A 21,308-nucleotide genomic window follows, 5' to 3' on the forward strand; every position below is an offset into this window, starting at 1 on the left:
ATCTGGATCAGATTGGTATCTGCTCACTACTCCTAGTGAGTATGCCACGTCTGGTCTAGTACATGTCATGGCATACATTAGAGATTCCACTGCCGAAGTATATGAAATTCTATCCATACTCTCTTTTTTGAGGAGTTGTCGGACAATCCCTTTTAGAGAGATTAATTCCATGGTCCATCGGAAGATAACCTTTCTTGAAATTAATCATACTGAACCTCTTCAGTATAGTATCAATGTATGTGGATTGGGATAATCCAAGCAATCTTCTAGATCTATCTCTGTAGATCTTCATCCCTAGAATGTAAGATGCTTCTCCCAAATCCTTCATGGCAAATTGAGATGATAGCCAAACCTTTACTCCTTGTAATGCAGGAATGTCATTCCCGATTAAAATAATGTCATCCACATACAAAATAAGGAATATAATAATTGAACCATTTGCCCATTTATAAATGCAAGGTTCCTCTTCATTCTTAATGGAGCCATATGTTTTGATTACCTTATCAAAATGTATATTCCAACTCCGTGAAGCTTGCTTTAATCCATAAATGGATTTTTGAAGCTTGTACACTTTAGACTCATCTGCAGATGTAAAATCTTCAGGTTGTATCATATACACTTCCTATTCTAAATTTTCATTTAAAAATGCGGTCTTTACATTCATTTGCCAGATTTCATAGTCTAAATGTGCTGCTATTGCAAGCACAATCCGAATGGACTTGAGCATTGCCACAGAAAAAAACGTCTCGTCATAGTCAATACCATAACGTTGACGATATCCCTTAGCAACCAGATGGGCGTTATAGGTGTCTGCCTTTCCATCTGCGCCCCGTTTCCTTTTGAATATCCACTTACACCCAATGGGTTTAATCCCTTCAGGTGGGTCAACTAATGTCCATACATCATTGACCTTCATGGATTCCATTTTGGATTGCATGGCTTCAAGCCATTTATCAGAGTCATACTTCTGCATTGCATCCATATATGTGATCGAATCCTCATCGTTTTCATTAAGTTTGATAGGATCCCCGTCCCGGACCAAGAAACCGTAGTATCTGTCCGGCTGACGCGGTACTCTACCCGATCGCCTTAATGGTGCATCTAATATGGGTTCTGGATCTGATCTAATCAAATCCGACTCAACTGGTTTAGTAGATGGTGTCGGATCTTTTACATGTTAAACTTCTCTAAGCTCAACATTAGAGCTATTTGTTCCTTCACTAAGGAATTTCTTTTCTAAGAAAATTGCTGTATATTGCTTACGAATAACTTTTGTTCTTCAGCAAAATAGAAGTAATATCCTTTAGTTTCTTTAGGGTAACCAACAAAGAAATATTTGTCAGACTTGGGTTCATTTGACGTACGCCGACACCCTCAAACCCTAAGGTGAGAGAGCATCGGCTTACGTCCAGTCCAAATCTCATGTAGTGTTTTATTTACAAACTTACTTGGAACCTTATTTAGAATATAGCAGCTGACTCAAGAGCATATCCCCAAAAGGATATGGGCAGATCAGCAAACCCCATCATGGATCGAACCATGTCTAATAGAGTTCGATTTTTCCTTTCTGACACACCATTATATTGTGGTGTACCAGGAGGAGTCCATTGGGAGAGAATCCCATTTTCTTCTAGATATGTCAAAAACTCACTGAAGAGGTATTCACCTTCTCGATCTAATCGAAGAGTTTTAATACTCTTTTCGGTTTGTTTTTCTACTTCATTACAATATAATTTGAACATTTCAAATGATTCAGATTTATGTTTCATTAAATAGATATAACCATACCTAGAAAAATCGTCTGTAAACGTAATGAAATATGAATACCCATATCTAGCATTTGTACTCATTGGCCCACATACATCAGAATGTACAAGGGTCACTAAATCACTGGCTCGTTCACCTTTTCCGGTAAAAGGTGATTTGATCATTTTACTAAGAAGGCATGATTCACAGGTTGTCAATGATTCACAATCATTAACATCGAGGATTCCCTCTTTACTTAACCTGTTCATCCTGTTCTTGTTAATATGACCTAGCCTATGATGCCAAAGGTAGACATCCGTGACATTATCTATTCTAGGGCGCTTATTGGATTTATACATTACATGAACAGGCTGTGACAAAATGTAAATGCCATTACTCAAAATTCCATTCATTACAGCAGCACTATTCCAAATGATATTGCAATAATCCTTTTTCATTGATATTTCATAACCATTTTTGGCCAAAAAGCTTACAGAAATGATATTCAATAGAAAACTGGGATAATAGTGACAATCACTAAGGACATTTACATGAGAGCTGAATTCAAGTTTAAGAATTTCTAAAGCTAGAACTGGAACTGGTCTTCCATCTCCAACATTCAGGAACCTTTCTCCTTCTTCAAACCTTTTATTGACTTGTAGCCCCTGCAACGAATTGCAAATATTAAAAGGACTACCGGTATCCAATACTCAGGTCGAATTATCATAAATAGAAAAATTGCAAGGTGTTATCATATAAGTACCTTGATTGGCAACTGATTGCCCATTTTTCTTAGGCCGGTTCGGATCGAGGGATGCAATGTAAAGAGGACAGTTCATCTTCCAATATCCTTGCTTCTTGCAGAAGAAGCACTCCGCCTTGCTCTGATCAACCTTTTTATTCTTTTTCTGACTAGGCTGAGCATGGTGCACCTGTTTCTTTTGGATTTTATTTTTCTTCTTTCCTTTCTTAAAGGGACCACGACCCTTGGATGAACCTCCCACTAAGTTCACCGTCTTCTTAAGAAGTTGGTGATCATTTTTAAACGTCTGTAGTAACCCCAACAATTGGTGATAATTCACTATAGGTTTCGTCATACGAAAATGAGTGAGAAAAGGACGGTATGATCCAGGCAATGAGTTTAGTATGACATCCTTCCCCAATTGATCATGAAGGGGAAAGCCAAGAGAGCTTAGTCGCTCGATCAACTCAATCATGTACAGTACATGATCAGTTACCGAGGTCCCATCTTTCATTCGGGTGCTGAAGATGGCACAACTAGTTGTGCCTCTTAACGTCGTCAGGAACGCCGAATGATTCATTCAACACTTGAATGATATCTTCCGGCTGCGTATTCTCAAAACGCCTACTAAACTCATCACTCATTGCTGCCAACATGATGCATCGAACAGTGATCCGGTCACTGAGCCACTTTTGATAAGTGTCTTTGGCTGATCTTGATGCATTGGCAGCGGGCTGCTCAGGTGCTTGATCCGTTATCACATAAAGGATCCTCTCATACTCTAGCACTATTTTCAGTTTCCTATGCCAATTAATGAAATTTGGACCAGTCAACTTGTCATTGTCGAACAATGAGCGAAGTGACAAATTAGTGACCATTTCTGCATAAAAAGAAAATTTGGCTATTAGTATATGAATTGACTAAACTCAATAGACTTGGACTTTAGTTTAAAGGTACTCCCACTATTTCATACAAATTGGTAGCTTCTACCTCTAATTCGAAAAATTACTTCTAATTCTTTAGTGGGCACTAGAACCCAATAGATCGTATATAGGCCCGAGTGTGGCTCGACCAACCCATATGCACCTATTGGTAGGTTCTTAACCAATTGCTTCACCAAGCAACTTCTAGTGATGATTTTGCCCTAGGTTTTTCGGCAGGCGTGTGGCGCCTCCACCGAATACCTTAGTCAGGTCCAACCATTAAATGATAGGGTTCAGTCTAATCAACTAAATAATGACCAAGCCCGAGTGTAGCTCGGCTTACCTGACCGCCTATTGAAGATACACTCAACTCATCATATATTGAATGACAATTCCAATGCTTGATAAGTACCAGGCGTGTCGCATCTCCAATAATTATCAAAACATTGGACCCATTATCATCCAACTTAATGGGAGGCTATGACCTAGTTGTCCTCATAACCATTTTATTTTAAGGACCTAATAATTTTAGAGGATTTCATAATTGGGATAGATAATAGGGTTCGGTTAGTTTAATTTCTCCCACTAACTTCACTAAATCAGATTAGACTCAAACCGGTTAAGGAGGCACCTAAATTAGTCAAACTGATTTTCCTTATAGGCATGGACTAACTCGAATCATTAAGTGATCCAATCAAAATGTGATTGACCATGTCGGCCAGGTAAGTGAGATTGGTGGAAAGGATATACCATTAACTCAACAAAGACGAATCAGTGCGAGTAGCTCCTAATTAAAAACTACCGATCGAGTCTGCCAAACTTACCTTAGACACCGACTGGTTAATCAATTTCGATTTGATTATTCAAATGACTCGGGCTATACCTCTGAGCCTAAATCAAGTTTCATCTTGGTCTAATCAAAGACATGGACTTGATCAATCTACAACTATTACAAATTGAGCTAGAATTTTCTTGACCTAATCTAGTTACTACCTAATTAGATTTGATCAATTAATTCTATTAATCCATGTATGATTCTAACCTTAGGTCTAACCCAATCCTAGGAACTTGATTCAAGCTAACCCATATGCCCAAAGAATTATGCAATGTCAATTAATTGAGTTACAATTCTATTTCATAACACTTAATTCTCAATTAAGTTTAGACTTATGAAAGTTTTGATCATTGTATATTTCTTTATATTACATGTTAATTACAATCTTTCAGTTCTTAAAACATATTTTCAGATCTGAGTTTTTGTAATTAATCACATGTAATCAGATTTAATTCATGTTTAAATCATTATAATTTATGTTCATGCATCACATATACATAACAACGTGAATTAATACAAACAACATACATCTTATGTATTTGTTTTTTCACTTTTATTTTCAGATCTGATTTGTTCATTAAAATTAAAGATCATATGAATCATAAACTTTATTTAGATCTAATCTAAACAATATTATGATTTTAGATTTATTCATGTTACTAATCTTAACACAAACAAGCATCATATGCATCCAAAATTTTAGATCTACTTAATCATGCATAATCAGCAATTAAATCAATCATAAAAAGTACTTTAGATCTAATCTAAACATGTTAATGATTTCAGATTTAATTGCAAGAATTAAAACATAAAAGTTTAAACATGAACTTGGCTCTAATACCACTGAAAGTGCATCATAGGTTCTTCGGTGTTTAGCATGCTGAATTTTTTTTTTTGGAAAACCATGGCTGAATCTGATTGGGTTGCCTACGTACCCCTTCACAAGGGGGATCAAGCCACACGTAGTCCTTTTTAAGTTTCAAAAATGCAGCGAAAAAATGAATCAAACAATTTAATTCATGCATGCTTACAAGATCAAATCTAGAAATCAGCACATTAAGAACACATAGGATTATGCCGGAATCATTTAAACAATTATGCTAAAATTTTTATGCATGATTAACTATAAGATCTGAAACTTAAGAACTCTATTTCAATCAATCTCCGAATATCCATCGAATAGATTTTGGAGATATCTCCGTGAGGAGCCCCAAAAGAGGATAAAATCTCGGAGAATCGGACCTAAATCTTGACACCATAATAAATGATTAATACTAGATTAATACCTTTTATGATGGATGAAATTTGTGGATCTGATCCTTGATTTCGCAGCCACGCACACGAATAGCCTCTACGAGAAGTACACGCGAAGTCCTGAAGGATCTTCTTTCGCAACAGTGCTAGCAGCTGCAAAAGACTTGAAAGCTGAAATCTGCTCGCCGAGATTCAATCAATTCTTGATTAATCGTCTTGAAGCAGATGGAGATGAGGTTTGTAAGAGAAGTAGAGGACTCAGATCTGATTTTGAATTTTCTAGATATTTACCCTGAAAATCCTATCTAAAATGGAGAAGAAGAGGAGGAAGAGGCGTGTGAGGAAGAAGGTTGCAATAGATGTGTTGCCGGCACCCATGTTTGACCCCTTTTAATGGCCTCCGAATTTCATTCAAAAAATTCGAAAATTATCTTCAGAAAACCTCCTTTAGTTGGCGCATCCAATGGAATAGGAACAACCCAAATCAGATCTCAACCAAATCTGATTTAAATTCAAATTTTAAACACATGCGTAAGAGGGCAGAATTTTCCTTCCTCTTGTCACATATATTTCATTGGAAATTCGAATTTAAATGATTCAGAGGTTCACACGCTAGTTTGGAAAGTTATTTGATGTATGAAATCATTTAATATATTGCTTAATATTTAAATTCAAATTCAAACAACAAACAATGTCGCCATGTGTCAAGCAATGGGTCCATGCGCCATGCAATAATTTTGGTTTATTTAAAATTCATGAAATCAAATTCAATTTGGCTCATCCTTAGCTCAATTACTCAATCAAATTGAGTTTATTAGTAATTTAATTACTAATTAATCCTCCAATAATTACTTTAATTATTTTATAAGATAATTTGCCAATCAAATTGACCAAATTATCCCTGAATGATTCTTAATCATTTATCAGCCTTCTTGATCAATCAGGAAACTTCTATGCGTATGACCTCATAGGTGCGAACCTAAGCCGGTAGTATAGGAACGACTTCCGACACTAATCGATGTAACCATCTAGCAATGGTACCCGATGTCCGGATAGGCCGAATATATGCGAAGCAAATATTCTGAAATTCTGGACTATGGTTACTGTATAATTCATCCCTTTGACTCCTAATGCCAGGATGATTTAGAGCTCACTGTCAACCTTATAATTAGTACATCCATTATGTGATTAACTTTAGATATCCCGTGACTCCTCACTAGGATTATCCTGGCCAAGGTTTTATTAAATTAATCACAAGATATTATCTCCTGTTTCTAGAAGGAGTCAATTCCATCTTGACTCATAACTGACTACGCAAGTACTTGACTGCACCCAGTGACCTTGCCGTCACTGAATTAGAAATTCAGGTAGTCCGGTACCAAAGTACAGTGAGTTGCTTACTAATCACTATGGTGATCTTAGGTCCAAGGGATACTTATACCCATATCTACTCGGAACATCTCTTGACAGTAGAGTATTCTGGAATTGGTCACGTTCAGTGAAATATACTCATACACTTCACCTATATGGCATATCAGTGTCTCCACACTTCTTGGTTAAGAGGACAACTAACGTATATGTCACACAACCTAATCTCGATAATGCTGCCGTCTTTGTAACAACATATCATTTGGTCGCGAACAAGTTTAAGGACTCAAGGATAAATCCTTCTTTATCATAATATAAGTCCTAAGGACTTCATCATAAGAGTTCATTTGAAGATGAAATGATGAATAATGCCAAATAATACTTTATTAATTTGTCAATTTATTTACAAAATTCAATCATCAATATGCTGACGATTGACATTTAGGATATAAATCCCAACAGGTCTAACAGGGTCAGACATCCACCAAACTATTTGAAGAATTATCACTGCAAATTAGTCACTACTACACCAATTGAACAACCAAATTCTCATTCCACTATCCACCCTCTACATAGGCACTTATCCTATGACCATCTTTCTCCATCTCACAAAGCCTACACACACTCTCTCTTTAACCAAAGAACCTACAACCTATAATGAAGCTATAGTCTCTCAGCATTGGAGAGATGCAATGAGGGCTGAATTAGATGCCCTAGAGGCCAATGGAACATGGACCATCACTACTTTACCTCCAGAGAAAACAACAGCAGGTTGCAAATATGTTTGCAAAATCAAGTTAAATTCAGATGGGATAATTGAGGGATATAAAGCAAGATTGGTAGCTAAAGGTTACACACAAAGGGAAGGCTTTGAAAACCAAGAAACCTTCAGCCCTGTAGCCAAACTCACAACCATCAGGGTATTCCTTGCTTTAGCAGCAAGATACAAGTGACATTTATGTCAATTGGATGTCCACAATGCATTTCTTCCTGGTGATCTAGATGAAGAAATATATATGGAATTACCTCCGGATTTTCAGATTATGGGAGAGTCATCCAACAGGAAATCAGTATGCAGATTACATAAATCTATCTATGGCCTCAAGCAAGCCTCTCGGCAATGGTATTCAAAATTCTTCTCTTCTCTCACGGCCATTAGTTTTCAATAGTCCAAATTTTATTATTTCTTATTCACAAGAAGTGATTGTTAGATGTATACCCTAGAAGCCAATCTGGCTGACATATTATTAATTTTGGGACATAGTTTTGTACTTGACTTTATTATTATTGAATAATAAATGGGCATCTTTTCTTTTCATTCATATTGTTTATGTGTCTATGAATCGTCCAAGGAATTAATAAGATGATGATACATATTCTCAAGTGTTGAGAATTTGAGCCATGTATCATTGGTGATAAATTTCTAAATGCTCCTGATCAATGGATCATCACGAGGACGGTGATCGATCCGATGAGATCAGTGCACATATCGCTTTCCTTATGGATGGACGAGACTCGAGTTCACAGTGTAGAGACACTGAAGTGATAGTGCAGGTGCTTGTTAGAGAACAAGGGTACTTAGCGTGACCAAGACAAGAAGTTACTTGGATGTCTATCCACTCGTCAGTAACTTGCTTGATGTTGCAGTAGTGTGACTGGTCCTTTGACCTGCGGTGCTTTGGCTACTCACAGTGAGCTTATTGTAGTTTGATTACACATATACATGGTCTCTAGTCATCTAGGTCCTTGTAGTGTAGATTGGCTGCAGTAGATTCATTGTAGGAGTAGGGTATGCACCTACATGGAATCTATCAACCTTGATAGATGAGGAGTGATCCTATGTGATTTATAAGATTGAGTTCTAAGACCTTGGCCTGGGTAGTATATACAGTGGAGAAAGAGTTTTCACTCTCGAACTCAAGTCGAATAAATCTAGACATATGACAGATGACGGGGTTTGACGAGTTATCCATGACCTCCGGTCTGTAGGGATCTACGATAGAAGGACTGTATCATACGATAACTGTACCTAGAGGTTCATCATTCCATTCTGCTGGGTGGCCACTACATGCTGCTAGGTGTCACTGGTGGATGGTGAGACTCACAGGGACATCTTGATGGTCGATGATCCCTGGTTAGTTGAGTTGGAATTGTTTCAATCCATTGAAAGGAGTTTTCAATGATATTGTGATAGAGATCGCAATATATCTCACTACCAGTCAGAATAGAACCTATGGGGTCACACACATTAGAGGTATTGACCGATCCGATGGTTGAAATGTGATTAGGAATCATAAATAATCAATTTGATTGATAATTAGATAACTCGCTAAAGGTTAGTGAGTTGAAGAAGGAATAATTGCAATCGGATTGCAATTTAATTTAATTAATTGGACTTGATCACGAGTCCTACCTGGAGTAGGATTCTTGGAGTCCTAATTGGATTAGGATTTCAAAATTAAATTAGAGTCCTACTTGGAGTAGGATTTCTAAAGTCCTAATTGCCTTAGAGCTGAAATTTTTTATAAGTCCTAATTAGATTAGGATTTCTTAAGTCCTAATTAATTTAATCTAATTAATCTAAAGACTTCTAATTAGATTAGGATTGAAGAGTTCAATTGAGTCACGGTTCAATTAAATCCTAATTGGATTAGGATTTGGAGGAAATTGAAATGGGTGCAAATCCTATTTTGAATAGGATTGAATCCTAGCACTTGGACCCAACCCTCCCCACTTAATTAGATTAAGTGAGGGCTAACCAAATGGGAGAAGAGGGAGGGGCCTACGCCCCTCCCTTGGCTGGTGGCGTGAAGGAAAAAGGAGGGGCCACGCCCCTCCTATTTTGAATTCACAAAAGGATAAAGATAAGCTCCTAAAATTTAGGAGCTCATCTCTATCCACACACCATAAAAGAGAGGTTCAAAGGGGCTACGAATTTTTCATGGTTTTTCCTTGGGATTTTCGGCAGCAAGGAACCTCCTTCCATCCCTCCTTTCAGCCGCAAGAAATCAAGAAAAAAAAAGGCTTGTGGCGTGGCCCTTCTTCCTTCCATTCTTTGGTTCCAACGCGAAAGGAAAAAGGAAAGGCTGTGGGCTTTACATTCTTCTTCCTACATCCAACCTTCTTCTTCTTCCTCCCTTAGGCATTCAAGAGTTGATTGAAAGAGAGGATATTAGCCATCAATAGCCATCTCTGCAGGGGAGCTAGCACCCCGGGAAGATCCAAAAGCTTCGATCGGTGTTTTACTTCGTGTGGATACCCGTAGAGGCCGGACGCATGTGTGGCTTCCATCGAACCTTCAACAAATCCATGTAAATCAGATTTGCGGAGACCATCTACCCGCACAAGCTGAAGATCTAATCTTCTTAATGACTTAAAAATGGTTCATAAGAATTTAATTCTAATCTATCTACAAACGAAATGTTTTAAAATACGTTCATAAAGATGAACAGGATCGCGCATGCCCTTCCGCTGCAGATCTGAAAATTTTTGAAATTTTCTGCGGCATGTGTCAGATCCTAACAGTGATGAGCATGGTTTTATAGTTCTTATAGTTTATGTAGATGATATCATTGTAGGCAGCAACAACTTGACAGCTATTGACTCTATCAAAGCATATTTACACTATCAATTCAAGATCAAGGATTTAGGAGTTCTGAAATATTTTTTTGGAACTAGAGATTGCAAGATCAGTTGCTGGTATTCATTTATACCAAGGAAAATACACTCTTGAAATCCTTGAAGAGGCTGGGCTTCTCGGCAGCAAATCAGTCACAACTCCAATAGAATCCAATCAGAAGTTATCACACTCATCCAAAGATTTACCGGTTGATGTTACAAACTATAGAAGATTGATTGGGAGACTCATCTATCTGACAATCACTAGACCAGACATAACATATGCTATCAATGTTCTGAGCCAATTCATGGACAAGTCAACACAAATTTATCTACTTGCAGCTCACAGAATTCTGAAATATCTAAAGGGATCCATAGGTCAAGGTATTTTCTTCTCTTCTCAATCTCCTCTACACCTTAAGGCATATAGTGATTCAGACTGGGCAGCATGTCCAGAAACCAGAAGATCAGTCACTGGTTTCTGCATTTTTATCGGAGATTCTCTAGTTAGCTGGAAATCCAAGAAACATGCCACTATTTTTCGATCTTCTGCAGAAGCAGAGTACAGGGCATTAACTAATATGAGTTGTGAGATTGTTTGGTTGATTACCTTGTTGAAAGATTTTGAAAGAAACCATCCACAACCTGCACTCCTATATTGTGATAATCAGGCAGCACTACATCTCACTGGAAATCCGGTTTTTCATGAGAGGACTAAGCACAGAGCTGGACTGTCACTTTGTCAGGGAAAAGGTGTTTGCTAGTGTTATTTAACTAGTCCACATTGCTTCAAAATCACAGTTAGCAGATATATTTACCAAAGCTTTATTCACTACTACATTCCATTTTCTGTTATCCAAGATGGGCACATTAAACATACATGCCCATCTTGAGGGGGAGTCTCAAAACTACAACACCATCAGCTCGGATGCAACTCCAAGCTGCTACTCCTCTATAGCAACACCATTGGCTTGACACTTCAAAGCTGAAACTTCATCAGCTTGATCCAACTCCTCCAGCTCCACAGCAGTATAACGGGAACACATGAAACTTCAATAGTTTTTTCACCACGTTTCATAACCAGAATAACAGCCATAACATTTCATAACAGTTGTCCAAAAAACTATTACTGAAACTGTAATTGTTTCCGGTTATGCTCAGCAAGATTAGTTACATTCTGTTAGATTTTAATACTACTTAATACCTAGATTAGTTACCCACTAATCTACTATGGACATGTATAAATACCGCTGGGATCTGTACGAATTAAAGTGAGGAAAATAGAATCTCTTCCAACTTTCTCCTCCCCTATTTTCCTGCTGTCTTCCTTTATTTTTCTAACAGAAGGCATGCAAGCACGGCGTCTTGCTCACTTCCGCCGGTGCATCGAACTCCTCCAAGCATATCATGCACCCCTCGTCCCGAGCGCTGTCTCCTTGACCATACACGAAACGCTGCAGCCCCTCAATAAAAGACCCGCTCGCCGGCACACTGCCAAATCCTTGTAGAAGTAATAATTGAACACATCGTCAGTTGTCTCCTCTTCCTCCGGAGGATTGTCCATCATCCATTGAAGCATGAGCTCGAATCTTTGTCCGACCCACTTTGTCCGAGTAGCAGGCCAATGTGGATGAGCAGCTCAAGCACCGATCCGTCGTCCATCATCTGCGCCGCGGCCAGGTAGGAGAAGCGGAGTATCTGGTTGTTGCAGAGCCGCCGGAGTGTCTTGTGGACACCATGGAGGCAGGCTACTATGGAGGAGACGATCGATGGGAGAGCTGTGGGTAATGGGATCTGGCCCAGATGGAATCGACTCTTCAACGAACTAAATTTTACTGCTCTCTATCTTTCTGCTATGGTCGTTCTAGGGTCGACTCGTCTCTTTCTAAAGTCAACTCTTGTAACGACCCAGGATATCACCTAAAATGGCTAGCCGGAAGTTACTATTTGGGTTTCTTGATCCTGTATAAGTACCCAAGATCTACCCAGCGAATAACCGATGTGGGACTAAATACACGCCCGCACGGGTCCTCACATACTTCCCCGTTCAAGTCCTGACGTCCTCATCAGGCTAAGGGTTCAAATCTATTCAAATCTAATCACAAACACCATGATCGGCTCATGGTTAGCCCCAGTGGATCTGTGCTGCAGTGTCCCCTAGTCCACATAGATTATGGACTGGGTCCGCTCTGATACCATTTGTAACGATCCAGGATCTCACCCAAAATGGCTAGCCAGAAGTTACTATTTGGGTTCCTTGATCCTGTATAAATACCCAAGATCTACCCAGCGAATAACCGATGTGGGACTAAACACACGCCCGCACGGGTCCTCACAACTCTAGTTTGACTACAGTCGGCTTATGAATTCTATGGGTTGACTTGCCAATATGATGATTTTTTTAACTCTCCATCTTTTCTCGATGGCCATTTTGGGTCAGCTCATTTTTGTCTAGGATTGACTCGTGCTAAGCTGGAGTCGGCTCGAGCTCTTCATGGTTTTGCTCATCAATGTAATGAATTTTTTGGCTTTCTGTCTATCCTCTGAGACTGTTCTGGGGTCGACTCGTTATCTGTTGGAGTCGGCTTATGAAAGTACATCAATTAGCGATAGTGTGCCGAGATCGACTTGTTGCAGGCTTGGGGTTGACTCTTGGGATAGCTGAGGATAAAATCTTCTGTCTTTATATTTGAGCTTCCAAAAAATGTTATTATGGCCTTTTAGAGTTAGTTTCTTGATGCGGATGATATAATCGTGGTGGATGAAACTAATATCGAGGTCGATCATAAGTTAGAATAATGGAAGAGTGCATTAGAATCCATGGATTTTAGGTTAAGTAGGACAGGATGGAATACATAGAATGATATTTTAATAAAATTTGAAACAAAAATGAAGGTGGTCTAAAACTAAGGATCATGAAGCCTTAGGAGGGATCATTTTTGATATTTAGGATTTGATTTTTAATAAAGGGAAGAAGAGGATGATATCCAATATGGTTAAAGCAAGTTAGATATAATGGAGGAGAGTAACTAGATATTATGCATTTATAGAATGGTTGCCAAGTTGAAGAAAAAGTTTCATAGGACAACCATACGACCAGTTACATGGTACAAACTTAAGAAATTAGAAAATAACATGTGCACTAGATAGGTGTGGTCGAAATGGAAATGCTGAAATAGATGTATAATAATACAAAAAAATAATGAATAAAAAATGAAGCTATTCATAAAAAGGTGGATGTAGCACTAATTGAGAAGAAGGACAAATTTGATGGTTTGGATATAGGTTGAGCGATGCACCGGTATGGAGGAGTAGTTTGATATATATAGAAGTAAAGAGGGATAGAGGTAAACCAAAAATCACATGAAATGAAATAGTAAGGAAGAACTTAACATTTCAACATCGCTCAAAGAATATGTATTTAAACCAACTGGAATGGTGTAAAAGGATTCATGAAGCCAACCCTAAATAGTTTGGAATTAAGACTTAGTTGAGTGGAGTTGAAAATGATTATATCATAAGATATGATACAACATAATTTCTAAGCACTTTGTGTGATACCTGTGCAAAATGTGCCTCATAGCCTCATTCCTGAGACTTGGTGCTCTTTAAGAAGTCCCAATTAGAGATGCAATATGATGAACATTTCAAATAAGCCAACTTAAACAATGCAGCCTAATAGTTGGAGCCTCTGTAGTGTTGTATAGGACCATATATGTGCGTATACATAGAAAGGTCACATATAAATATGTAATCAAGGTTGAAAGACAAAGAAGAAATGACTTGTTCAGGGGTTTAACCATTGTCAGAAATGTTGATAAGTAGCTCTTGATTTCTGCAAAGGCACTGACCTCTACTTCTCATTGTCATTTGTTCATTCTGGAAGAGGAGTTTATTTTTTTTTTTGTTAGAAAATTCTTATTTTTTATTTTTAATTGCTTCTATAGCAAGTTCCAGTAAATTGACCTAGTAATGATCACATGACTACAATTGTGGGTGCATCTACATCAATCATCTTTTTTTTTTTCTTTTGATAGCATACATGTTACTTCTGTTAGTGATGTCATTCCTCTCTATCTCTAATAACTATTTCCTTTAATTCATTGGGAAGACTAAATATCTAAGTCAATTATATATAAAGGATTCATGAAGCTAATTATCTACTATAAAAATGAGGCTTCAAACTTTAAAAGATTCTATTTGTCAAATTATATGAATTATATAGGTGAATGCAATTCAGATATGTAGATTTATCAAGACCAAGTTCTCATGGAAGATAGCAACTTTACATAGTACACTCATATACATATAGAGAAGTGAGCTAATGATAGCTGAGTGTCTCTTGCACACATCAGAGATCTTAAAACATTAACAAGCCAAAAAAAAGTCAAGACCAAGCTCTGACGGAAGATAGCAATGAGATAGTAACATGACATGGCACAATCACATACATAAAGATAACTATGCTAATAATGGAATGGGTGTTTCAGACCTTCAAGGCTCTTAGAAGTATAGGAAGCCCATACTGGGGCTGAAGGGTAAGCATGTCCGCTGGTGCATGTATATAGTTTGGGGAGAGAGATAATAAGAACCTCTGGAGGATCATGGCGATCACGGTTTTCGCTTCCAACATTGCAAAGTTTTGACCAATGCATGCTCTCGGTCCTATCGAGAATGCAAGTAGTGCATTGGGGTGCTTGACAGCTTTTGATATCCCATTCTTGTATCTAAGAGGATTGAACTCATCCGCATTAGCTCCCCAAACCTCTTTATTCCTATGAATAATTGCAATTGGTATTGCCAGTCTGGTGTCCTTCGGAATCACTAGGTTTCCTAAGGTCAAATCTTTAGCAGCCATTCTTTGCATCATGACTGCTGGGCCATAGAGCCTCAAGGCTTCTAAGAGAACCATGGTAACCTGCAAAAAGATATGATTATGTAAATAACTTAAAGACAAATTATGCAAGAGGATGTCCGTTGTGTCTGATAAATATATACCAATTTTAACTTGCTAAGCATGTCTGCATTGGTAATTCCTGTACCACATTTTCTGAGCACCTCCTCTCTGAGCCTCTCGTGCCATTCTTGGTTGGTACACAACAGGAGCACAGTCCAAGTAAGCAAATGGGAGGTGGTCTCCTGTCCAGCAAAGAAGAATGTCTTGCACTCATCTATGATCTCATTCATGCTCAATATTTGACGCTTTCGCTCTTGATCAGTGTTTGATCTGCAAGACTCCATCATCAACCCAAGTAGATCATTTGCATAGCTGGAGTCCTTCGAATCTAATCGGCCCTGTATGATGTGCATCAGTGTGTTCCTCACTCTTCTTTCTAGCTTCCACCTGTGCAGATTCCTCCTAGAAGGAATATATCTGCTAACAAAGGATATGATTGTAGTTTGATTTGCTAAGCCATGTTTTATGAATCATAGTATAGTCATGAAAGGATAAAAGGAAAAATGAGTTACTTGTATCCAGGGATGTTCACATTGAGAAGACTTTCTGCTGCAAGTGTCTGGAGCTCTTTTTGTGCCTGAAAGACTTCCTTGCCCTCAACATAACTGCTTCCAAAAGCTGTGTGGGAGATTACATCTGATGTTAACTCTTGAAGTTGGCTGCTGACCTCCATCTCTCTTTGGCCCTCAGCTTGAGTTGCCAGATCTTGCCACCATTCTAGCATGGATTGAGCACATGCTGCCATCTTCTTTGTCATCGTCTATCAAACTAAAAACAGTTAGGTTACATATTAAATTGTGTGCGGGCACATAAATCATGCCAGCCACCCTTAGATTATGTGGTCTTTGAGTACTATTATTATAGTTCAAATAAATTAATAGACATATAAGCTTGGACAGTGACTGAACTGATGATGATGGTTAAAGAAATGTGGTCATTTACTTCAGTTCTTTCACAAATTGGAAAAACATGAAGCAATTTTCTGTGCTGGAGTCGCAGTGTTAGAAATACCAACATAGAAATCAAATACGAAGATCAATATTAATTAATGAAATAGGGTCCAACATTTGGTCTCTTTTTATTTATATCATTTTTTAATACAAGGTATCAAAGCCAACATAACTCAACTCAACTAAACCTTGGTCCCGAACTAGTTGGGGTTGGCTAAATAAATCTTTTTCCAACATTCCACTATAATTAGGGCAAGCAATCAGTCTCGTAAAATTGCAGCATTAATATTGTAGTGGCAATGCTGAAGAAGTCGAGAAAAGGATAATTGAGTTAACTCTATGCTGGTTCTCTCTTTTTGGGTATAGAAAGCCATAAAAATTCTAATAAGCAATGCTACCGACATCACTATTGATTTCTTAAACCATATATATATCTGTATCTGCGTATGTATATTGGTATGCACATATGGATGGATGGATGGATGTTTTCGTGTGCGTGCGTAGGGGGGCCTATATAAACTTGCATCCTTTTCTAAGTGTTATCATTGTAACATGTTCTATTAAAACAGATTATGGTGCCAAGTGTTGTAGTAGCATTGTTGTAAAATAGTAAGGGTTCATAGGCAACTGACCTTGAGCTTATCCATTGTAAAAGCAGGACTGACAACATGCCGGTGCCTAGCCCATTCCGCCCCTTGAGTGAGAGGCAAACCCATACCGAATAAAGCCAGTAGGCTAGGAATTGGTGTATCCTTTGGGAAGAAACCAAATTTGTTCGATAGCACTTGTTTAGCCAACTCTGGATCAGTGATACATATCGTTGGATGGGGTCCAAACCAATATAGAAATGTTTCTCTTGTGGCATGCAGCAACATAATTAAGAAATTTAACAATATTTTAACATTTGACTTTTTTAGTTGAATTATGTCATTTTTATAGTAATTAAAGACCAGCTTGACTTATTACAGAGCAGCTCATTTCCATGTTCTTGGACACATGAACAATATTTACGGACTTTTTATTGAGTGCTCAAATGTGGGAATGTATGACATATCTTTCTACCATTTGTCACCCTATCATGGACATATGAAGTTCTCCGATCTATGTATTCTGGATTTATCCTTTGAGTCGTGGTAACAGTGTTCTCCAACTTATTGAGAAATTATCAAATCAGACTCGACCATCTATACCCCATTAGAGAAATGATGCTGACTTATTCTCTTCTAGCAGGAGCGGACAAGAATTATCAAGCATATGTGAATTTAATTGTTTAATTGTGAATTGTTAATGATTTATTCAATAAAATTTTATGGATTATAGTTAATCATGCTATTTGTCACTATTAGAGATGATGCTTTTATTAATATCTATAGTTGTTGCCTCTTTCACCACGCTTATTTCTACTACTATACTAATTATTTTATATAATTTTTTTTTACTTTGTAAATTTTATTAAATCTATTTCTGAATTTTGGCAAATTTAAATTTTTTAAGAGACAAATTTTGAAATTTTGTACCTTGCCAAATTAGTTCGTGTGTGCTGATCTTGTTGCTATATTCCAGAAAAGATGAAGAAGATAAAATGAGGACTAAGGAGACATATTGAGTGTGTGTGTAGATCTTGTGACAGTGAGTCGGTGTGTGTATGTGTGGGTGGTTGTGTGTGTGCTTGCGCCCGCATGCACGTGTGTGTACATATGTGCGTGTGTTCATGCGCGCGCGCGTGTGTGTGTGTGCGCTGTGTAAATTTTATTACAGCTATTTCTGAATTTTGAAAAATTCCACTTTTTTAAGAGGCAAATTCTGAAATCTTGCAACTTGCAAAATTAATTCCTGTGTGCTGATCTTGTGACTGTGTTCCAAAAAAGATGAGGAAGATAAGTTGACTGTGTTCCAATCCAAGATTGCTCATCTCCCTACAAAAAGAAGCTCAAAGTTAGAACCTAGTACCTTCCAAATCTTCAAACAGCCAAAGCATGCAAAGGAGCAGCAATTCGGGGCTCTGGAACACAGTTTGAGCAAAGAAAACTTTGACAGCCGATCTTTGATACCTTCCTGAATGATATAGTAGCATTAGAGGAAGATTGCTATCTTATTTATACCATAAGTTTTAGACATTTTGTTTGCTTAACAAATGTTGCTGTGACAAACTGGTGACTGTGGTTTCCTGTTTGCTCTCTGTAAATGAGATCATGGATGATGCAAGCAAGGAAGGGCTTCTTTTGTGCATTATTGCCTTCGTCCAAACAAAGTCCAATCCTTACAATGGCACACCTGCTTGTATTGCTTCATTTTTCCCCCTCTTTTTTTTTTTTTCCATGTGCGTGTTGGTTTGTAGTCGGACTGATCCTTATATTGTTTTCCGGCATGACCATATATATCCTTATATTTTTAAAAAATGACTGCATCTAGAAAACTTATCAGAATCAAGATAGGTTTGTAGGAAAAATCCCAAGCAGGCGATCCACTGGATAGTGATAAATTATTAATAGAAAGATGTTCTGTTACTCTCCCTTCATCTCCATCAAATTATTCAAATTTGATTCACTAGAGGATCCCTGTTCAATATCCCTGACAACGTCTCTTTCCCTGCTCACGTCCCTGGTGGGTGGCAGTCAAATTTATTACTACTTAAATGTGCTAAGCCTTCTAGTTGTCGTAGGGCTCTCACTTTATTTAGTGGAGAAGCTTTAACCACCATGTGCGTTTAATATTTAATACTTCTACTTCTAAGTCATTGGTCTTTGCCATCAGAACTGATTCAGCAAATAGGCTTAGTACGGTACAGAAAACCCATAAGCATCATGAGAAAAAGCATTTAAATCTTTAGTTTCAACAACATTTTGAGAGAAAATTGGAAGAAGAGCTATGAATTCTCAGATTTGCATATTCGAGGGAGCTACACAAGGTTAGACGGAAATGCCTGGAATAATTACCATTGTAATATTAAGTTTCGGCAACTAGTCGTAGGCTGAAATAATTAGCATTATAATATTAAGTTTCAATAACTAGTCATAGGCTGGAATAATTATTATTATAATATTAAGTTATAGTAACTAGTCAATATCGACATCTGGCAATGTTACCATTAACTGAGGGGGCCAGAACAAAACAAGACACTAAGCATAGTCCCACCTCTCTTAAGGCAGAAGCATGCTTTCCTTATCAATTGGCTTGTTTCTTCTATTAGTTCTCATAAACCATTTCTTTGCTTTTTAAACAGCCAACAATAGGTATATTTGGAATATGGATAAACATTAATAAATCTCAGAAGCTGTAACCAACATCATTTTGAGCCTATTACAGTCAGTTTCTTTTCATATGCTTTGTGCAAAAACATGTGGCCTGCAAGAAGCTATATGTTTATGAAAGATAAAGTAGTTTCACCATAAATAATCTGGCGCATGATCACAAGTATCTAACAATCTTTAAAACTGAATATTCACAAGAGACATTTTGTTGTAGAAGAATCTTTTAAATATGTTTGTGAAGGAAGAAAACCGGTGGAAACCTAAATTAGTATGACCTTTGCCACTAAAATCTTCTTAGGAGTCTATCTCACCCTACTATCTTTCTACAGCTCAATTTGGTGTTAAATTAGCCTGGAGCTCAGCAATGCAGTCAAATTTGTAATAGAACAAGCTGAACTTAAGCCACCAATCTGGAACAACAAAAGCACTATAATAATAAATTTCATGATTGGTTTGAAAATAAAAGGAACATACTGTATTTCAACATTCAACAAGGTCTAGATACAACTACTGGAGAAGTGTTATGGACCATCAATAGGGAAGCCCTATCCAGAATAGAGAACCCTCAAGAACCTCATTAAGGAATGGAACATAGAGATCAATGATTTCAATTCTTATTGGAGAGGAGGAGAGGATGGTGGGAAGATAAAGGTTCGGACTATGATAAAGGTATTGACTCTATCCGTAAAAACTCCTTTCTAAGGAATATTGACATGTTTTACTTCAAAACTTAAATAAAAAGAACTTTCAGATATAATATATTTCTATTTCACACATAGCTCAACAGATTTCAATTATAGAAGATGAAAAAATATATTTATATATAAGTTCGCCATTGTGCGTCCAAAAAAGCAACCAAACATAGTATCAAGAGCCTATAATACAAAATATGGAATTTGGTAGAAATAGAAACAATCTTTTTATGCTGTTTAACCAAGAAACATATGTGAAAGTAGCCACAAAAACAACCAAACATGATCAAGAGCCTATAATACAAAATACGGAATTGTCTATGGACAAAACAAGAGGGTCCATACCATATCACTCGAACAACATAAAAATAAAATAGGCTGATTCTAAGTTTTCATAATCGATGAAACAAACTTTATACCTGCTTTAATGCACGCTTTATAAACTTAATTATGCTAGTTCGCGGCCAGAAATGGAATCAGAATCAAAATCAGAATAGATTCGAAAAGGAATCGGAATGGCCATATTTTCCAACGTATTTGGTTCGTGACTGAAATCAGAATGGAATTTGAATGCTATAGAAGAGTCCGAAATGGATTTTGGAGAATTGGAGCATTCTAATTCCCTTATGAAATTGGAATGAGAATGGAATTTTTTCCAACCAAACATTTTGAATGAGAATCACGTATTTCCTTTCCCATTTCAGAGTTTAACTCTCCCCCAACCAAATATATCCTAAGGGTATATGATGAATCCATTTTTGTCCACAATACCATCTGACTACATATCAGAATATGTCATGTTGCAGAGGCATATCTAAGTAAAACGAAATAGTGATTCTATTAATTCAAATGATACACAATTATTTGACGTCCATGATATTTAATTTTGAATGCCGAAGTTGGCAATCGGCAATGAGCAGTCAATCAAAATATTTTTTAGACGTGTCCAAATTGAAAGCAATGGTGATCATT

General features: G+C 37.4%; 1 protein-coding gene and 1 long non-coding RNA gene across 11 annotated transcripts in view; one reads left to right on the forward strand and one right to left on the reverse strand.

The window, feature by feature from the left end:
* LOC113461161 (uncharacterized) overlaps nt 1-18,194 on the forward strand; it is a 49,859-nt gene extending 31,665 nt beyond the window's left edge. For all 3 annotated transcript variants that reach the window (XR_015975154.2, XR_015975155.2, XR_003383255.4), the window contains one exon: nt 17,957-18,194. This is a non-coding gene — a long non-coding RNA (uncharacterized LOC113461161). The remainder of the gene's footprint in view (nt 1-17,956) is intronic.
* LOC120112175 (cytochrome P450 709B2-like) overlaps nt 1-18,650 on the reverse strand; it is a 33,347-nt gene extending 14,697 nt beyond the window's left edge. Inside the window, exons 1-5 of one of the 8 annotated variants that reach the window (XM_088715487.2) lie at nt 18,344-18,650; nt 17,026-17,192; nt 15,956-16,203; nt 15,485-15,863; nt 14,979-15,404 (exon numbers count right to left, since the gene is read on the reverse strand). In XM_088715487.2, coding sequence (XP_088571613.2) covers nt 14,979-15,404; nt 15,485-15,863; nt 15,956-16,203; nt 17,026-17,192; nt 18,344-18,467 — 1,344 coding nt within the window. In that variant the 5' untranslated portion in view covers nt 18,468-18,650. Of the gene's footprint in view, nt 1-14,727; nt 15,405-15,484; nt 15,864-15,955; nt 16,212-17,025; nt 17,964-18,343 lie in introns of those variants that run through there. The other 7 variants (XM_088715488.2, XM_039130894.3, XM_039130896.3 and 4 more) reach the window with 7 other exon arrangements.
* Between the last annotated feature and the right edge of the window lie 2,658 nt (nt 18,651-21,308).

This window comes from Phoenix dactylifera, chromosome 2 (assembly GCF_051530095.1).
Source record: "Phoenix dactylifera cultivar Ajwa chromosome 2, Ajwa_hap1_PhDact_Kaust_v1.1, whole genome shotgun sequence".
NCBI lineage: Eukaryota > Viridiplantae > Streptophyta > Magnoliopsida > Arecales > Arecaceae > Phoenix > Phoenix dactylifera.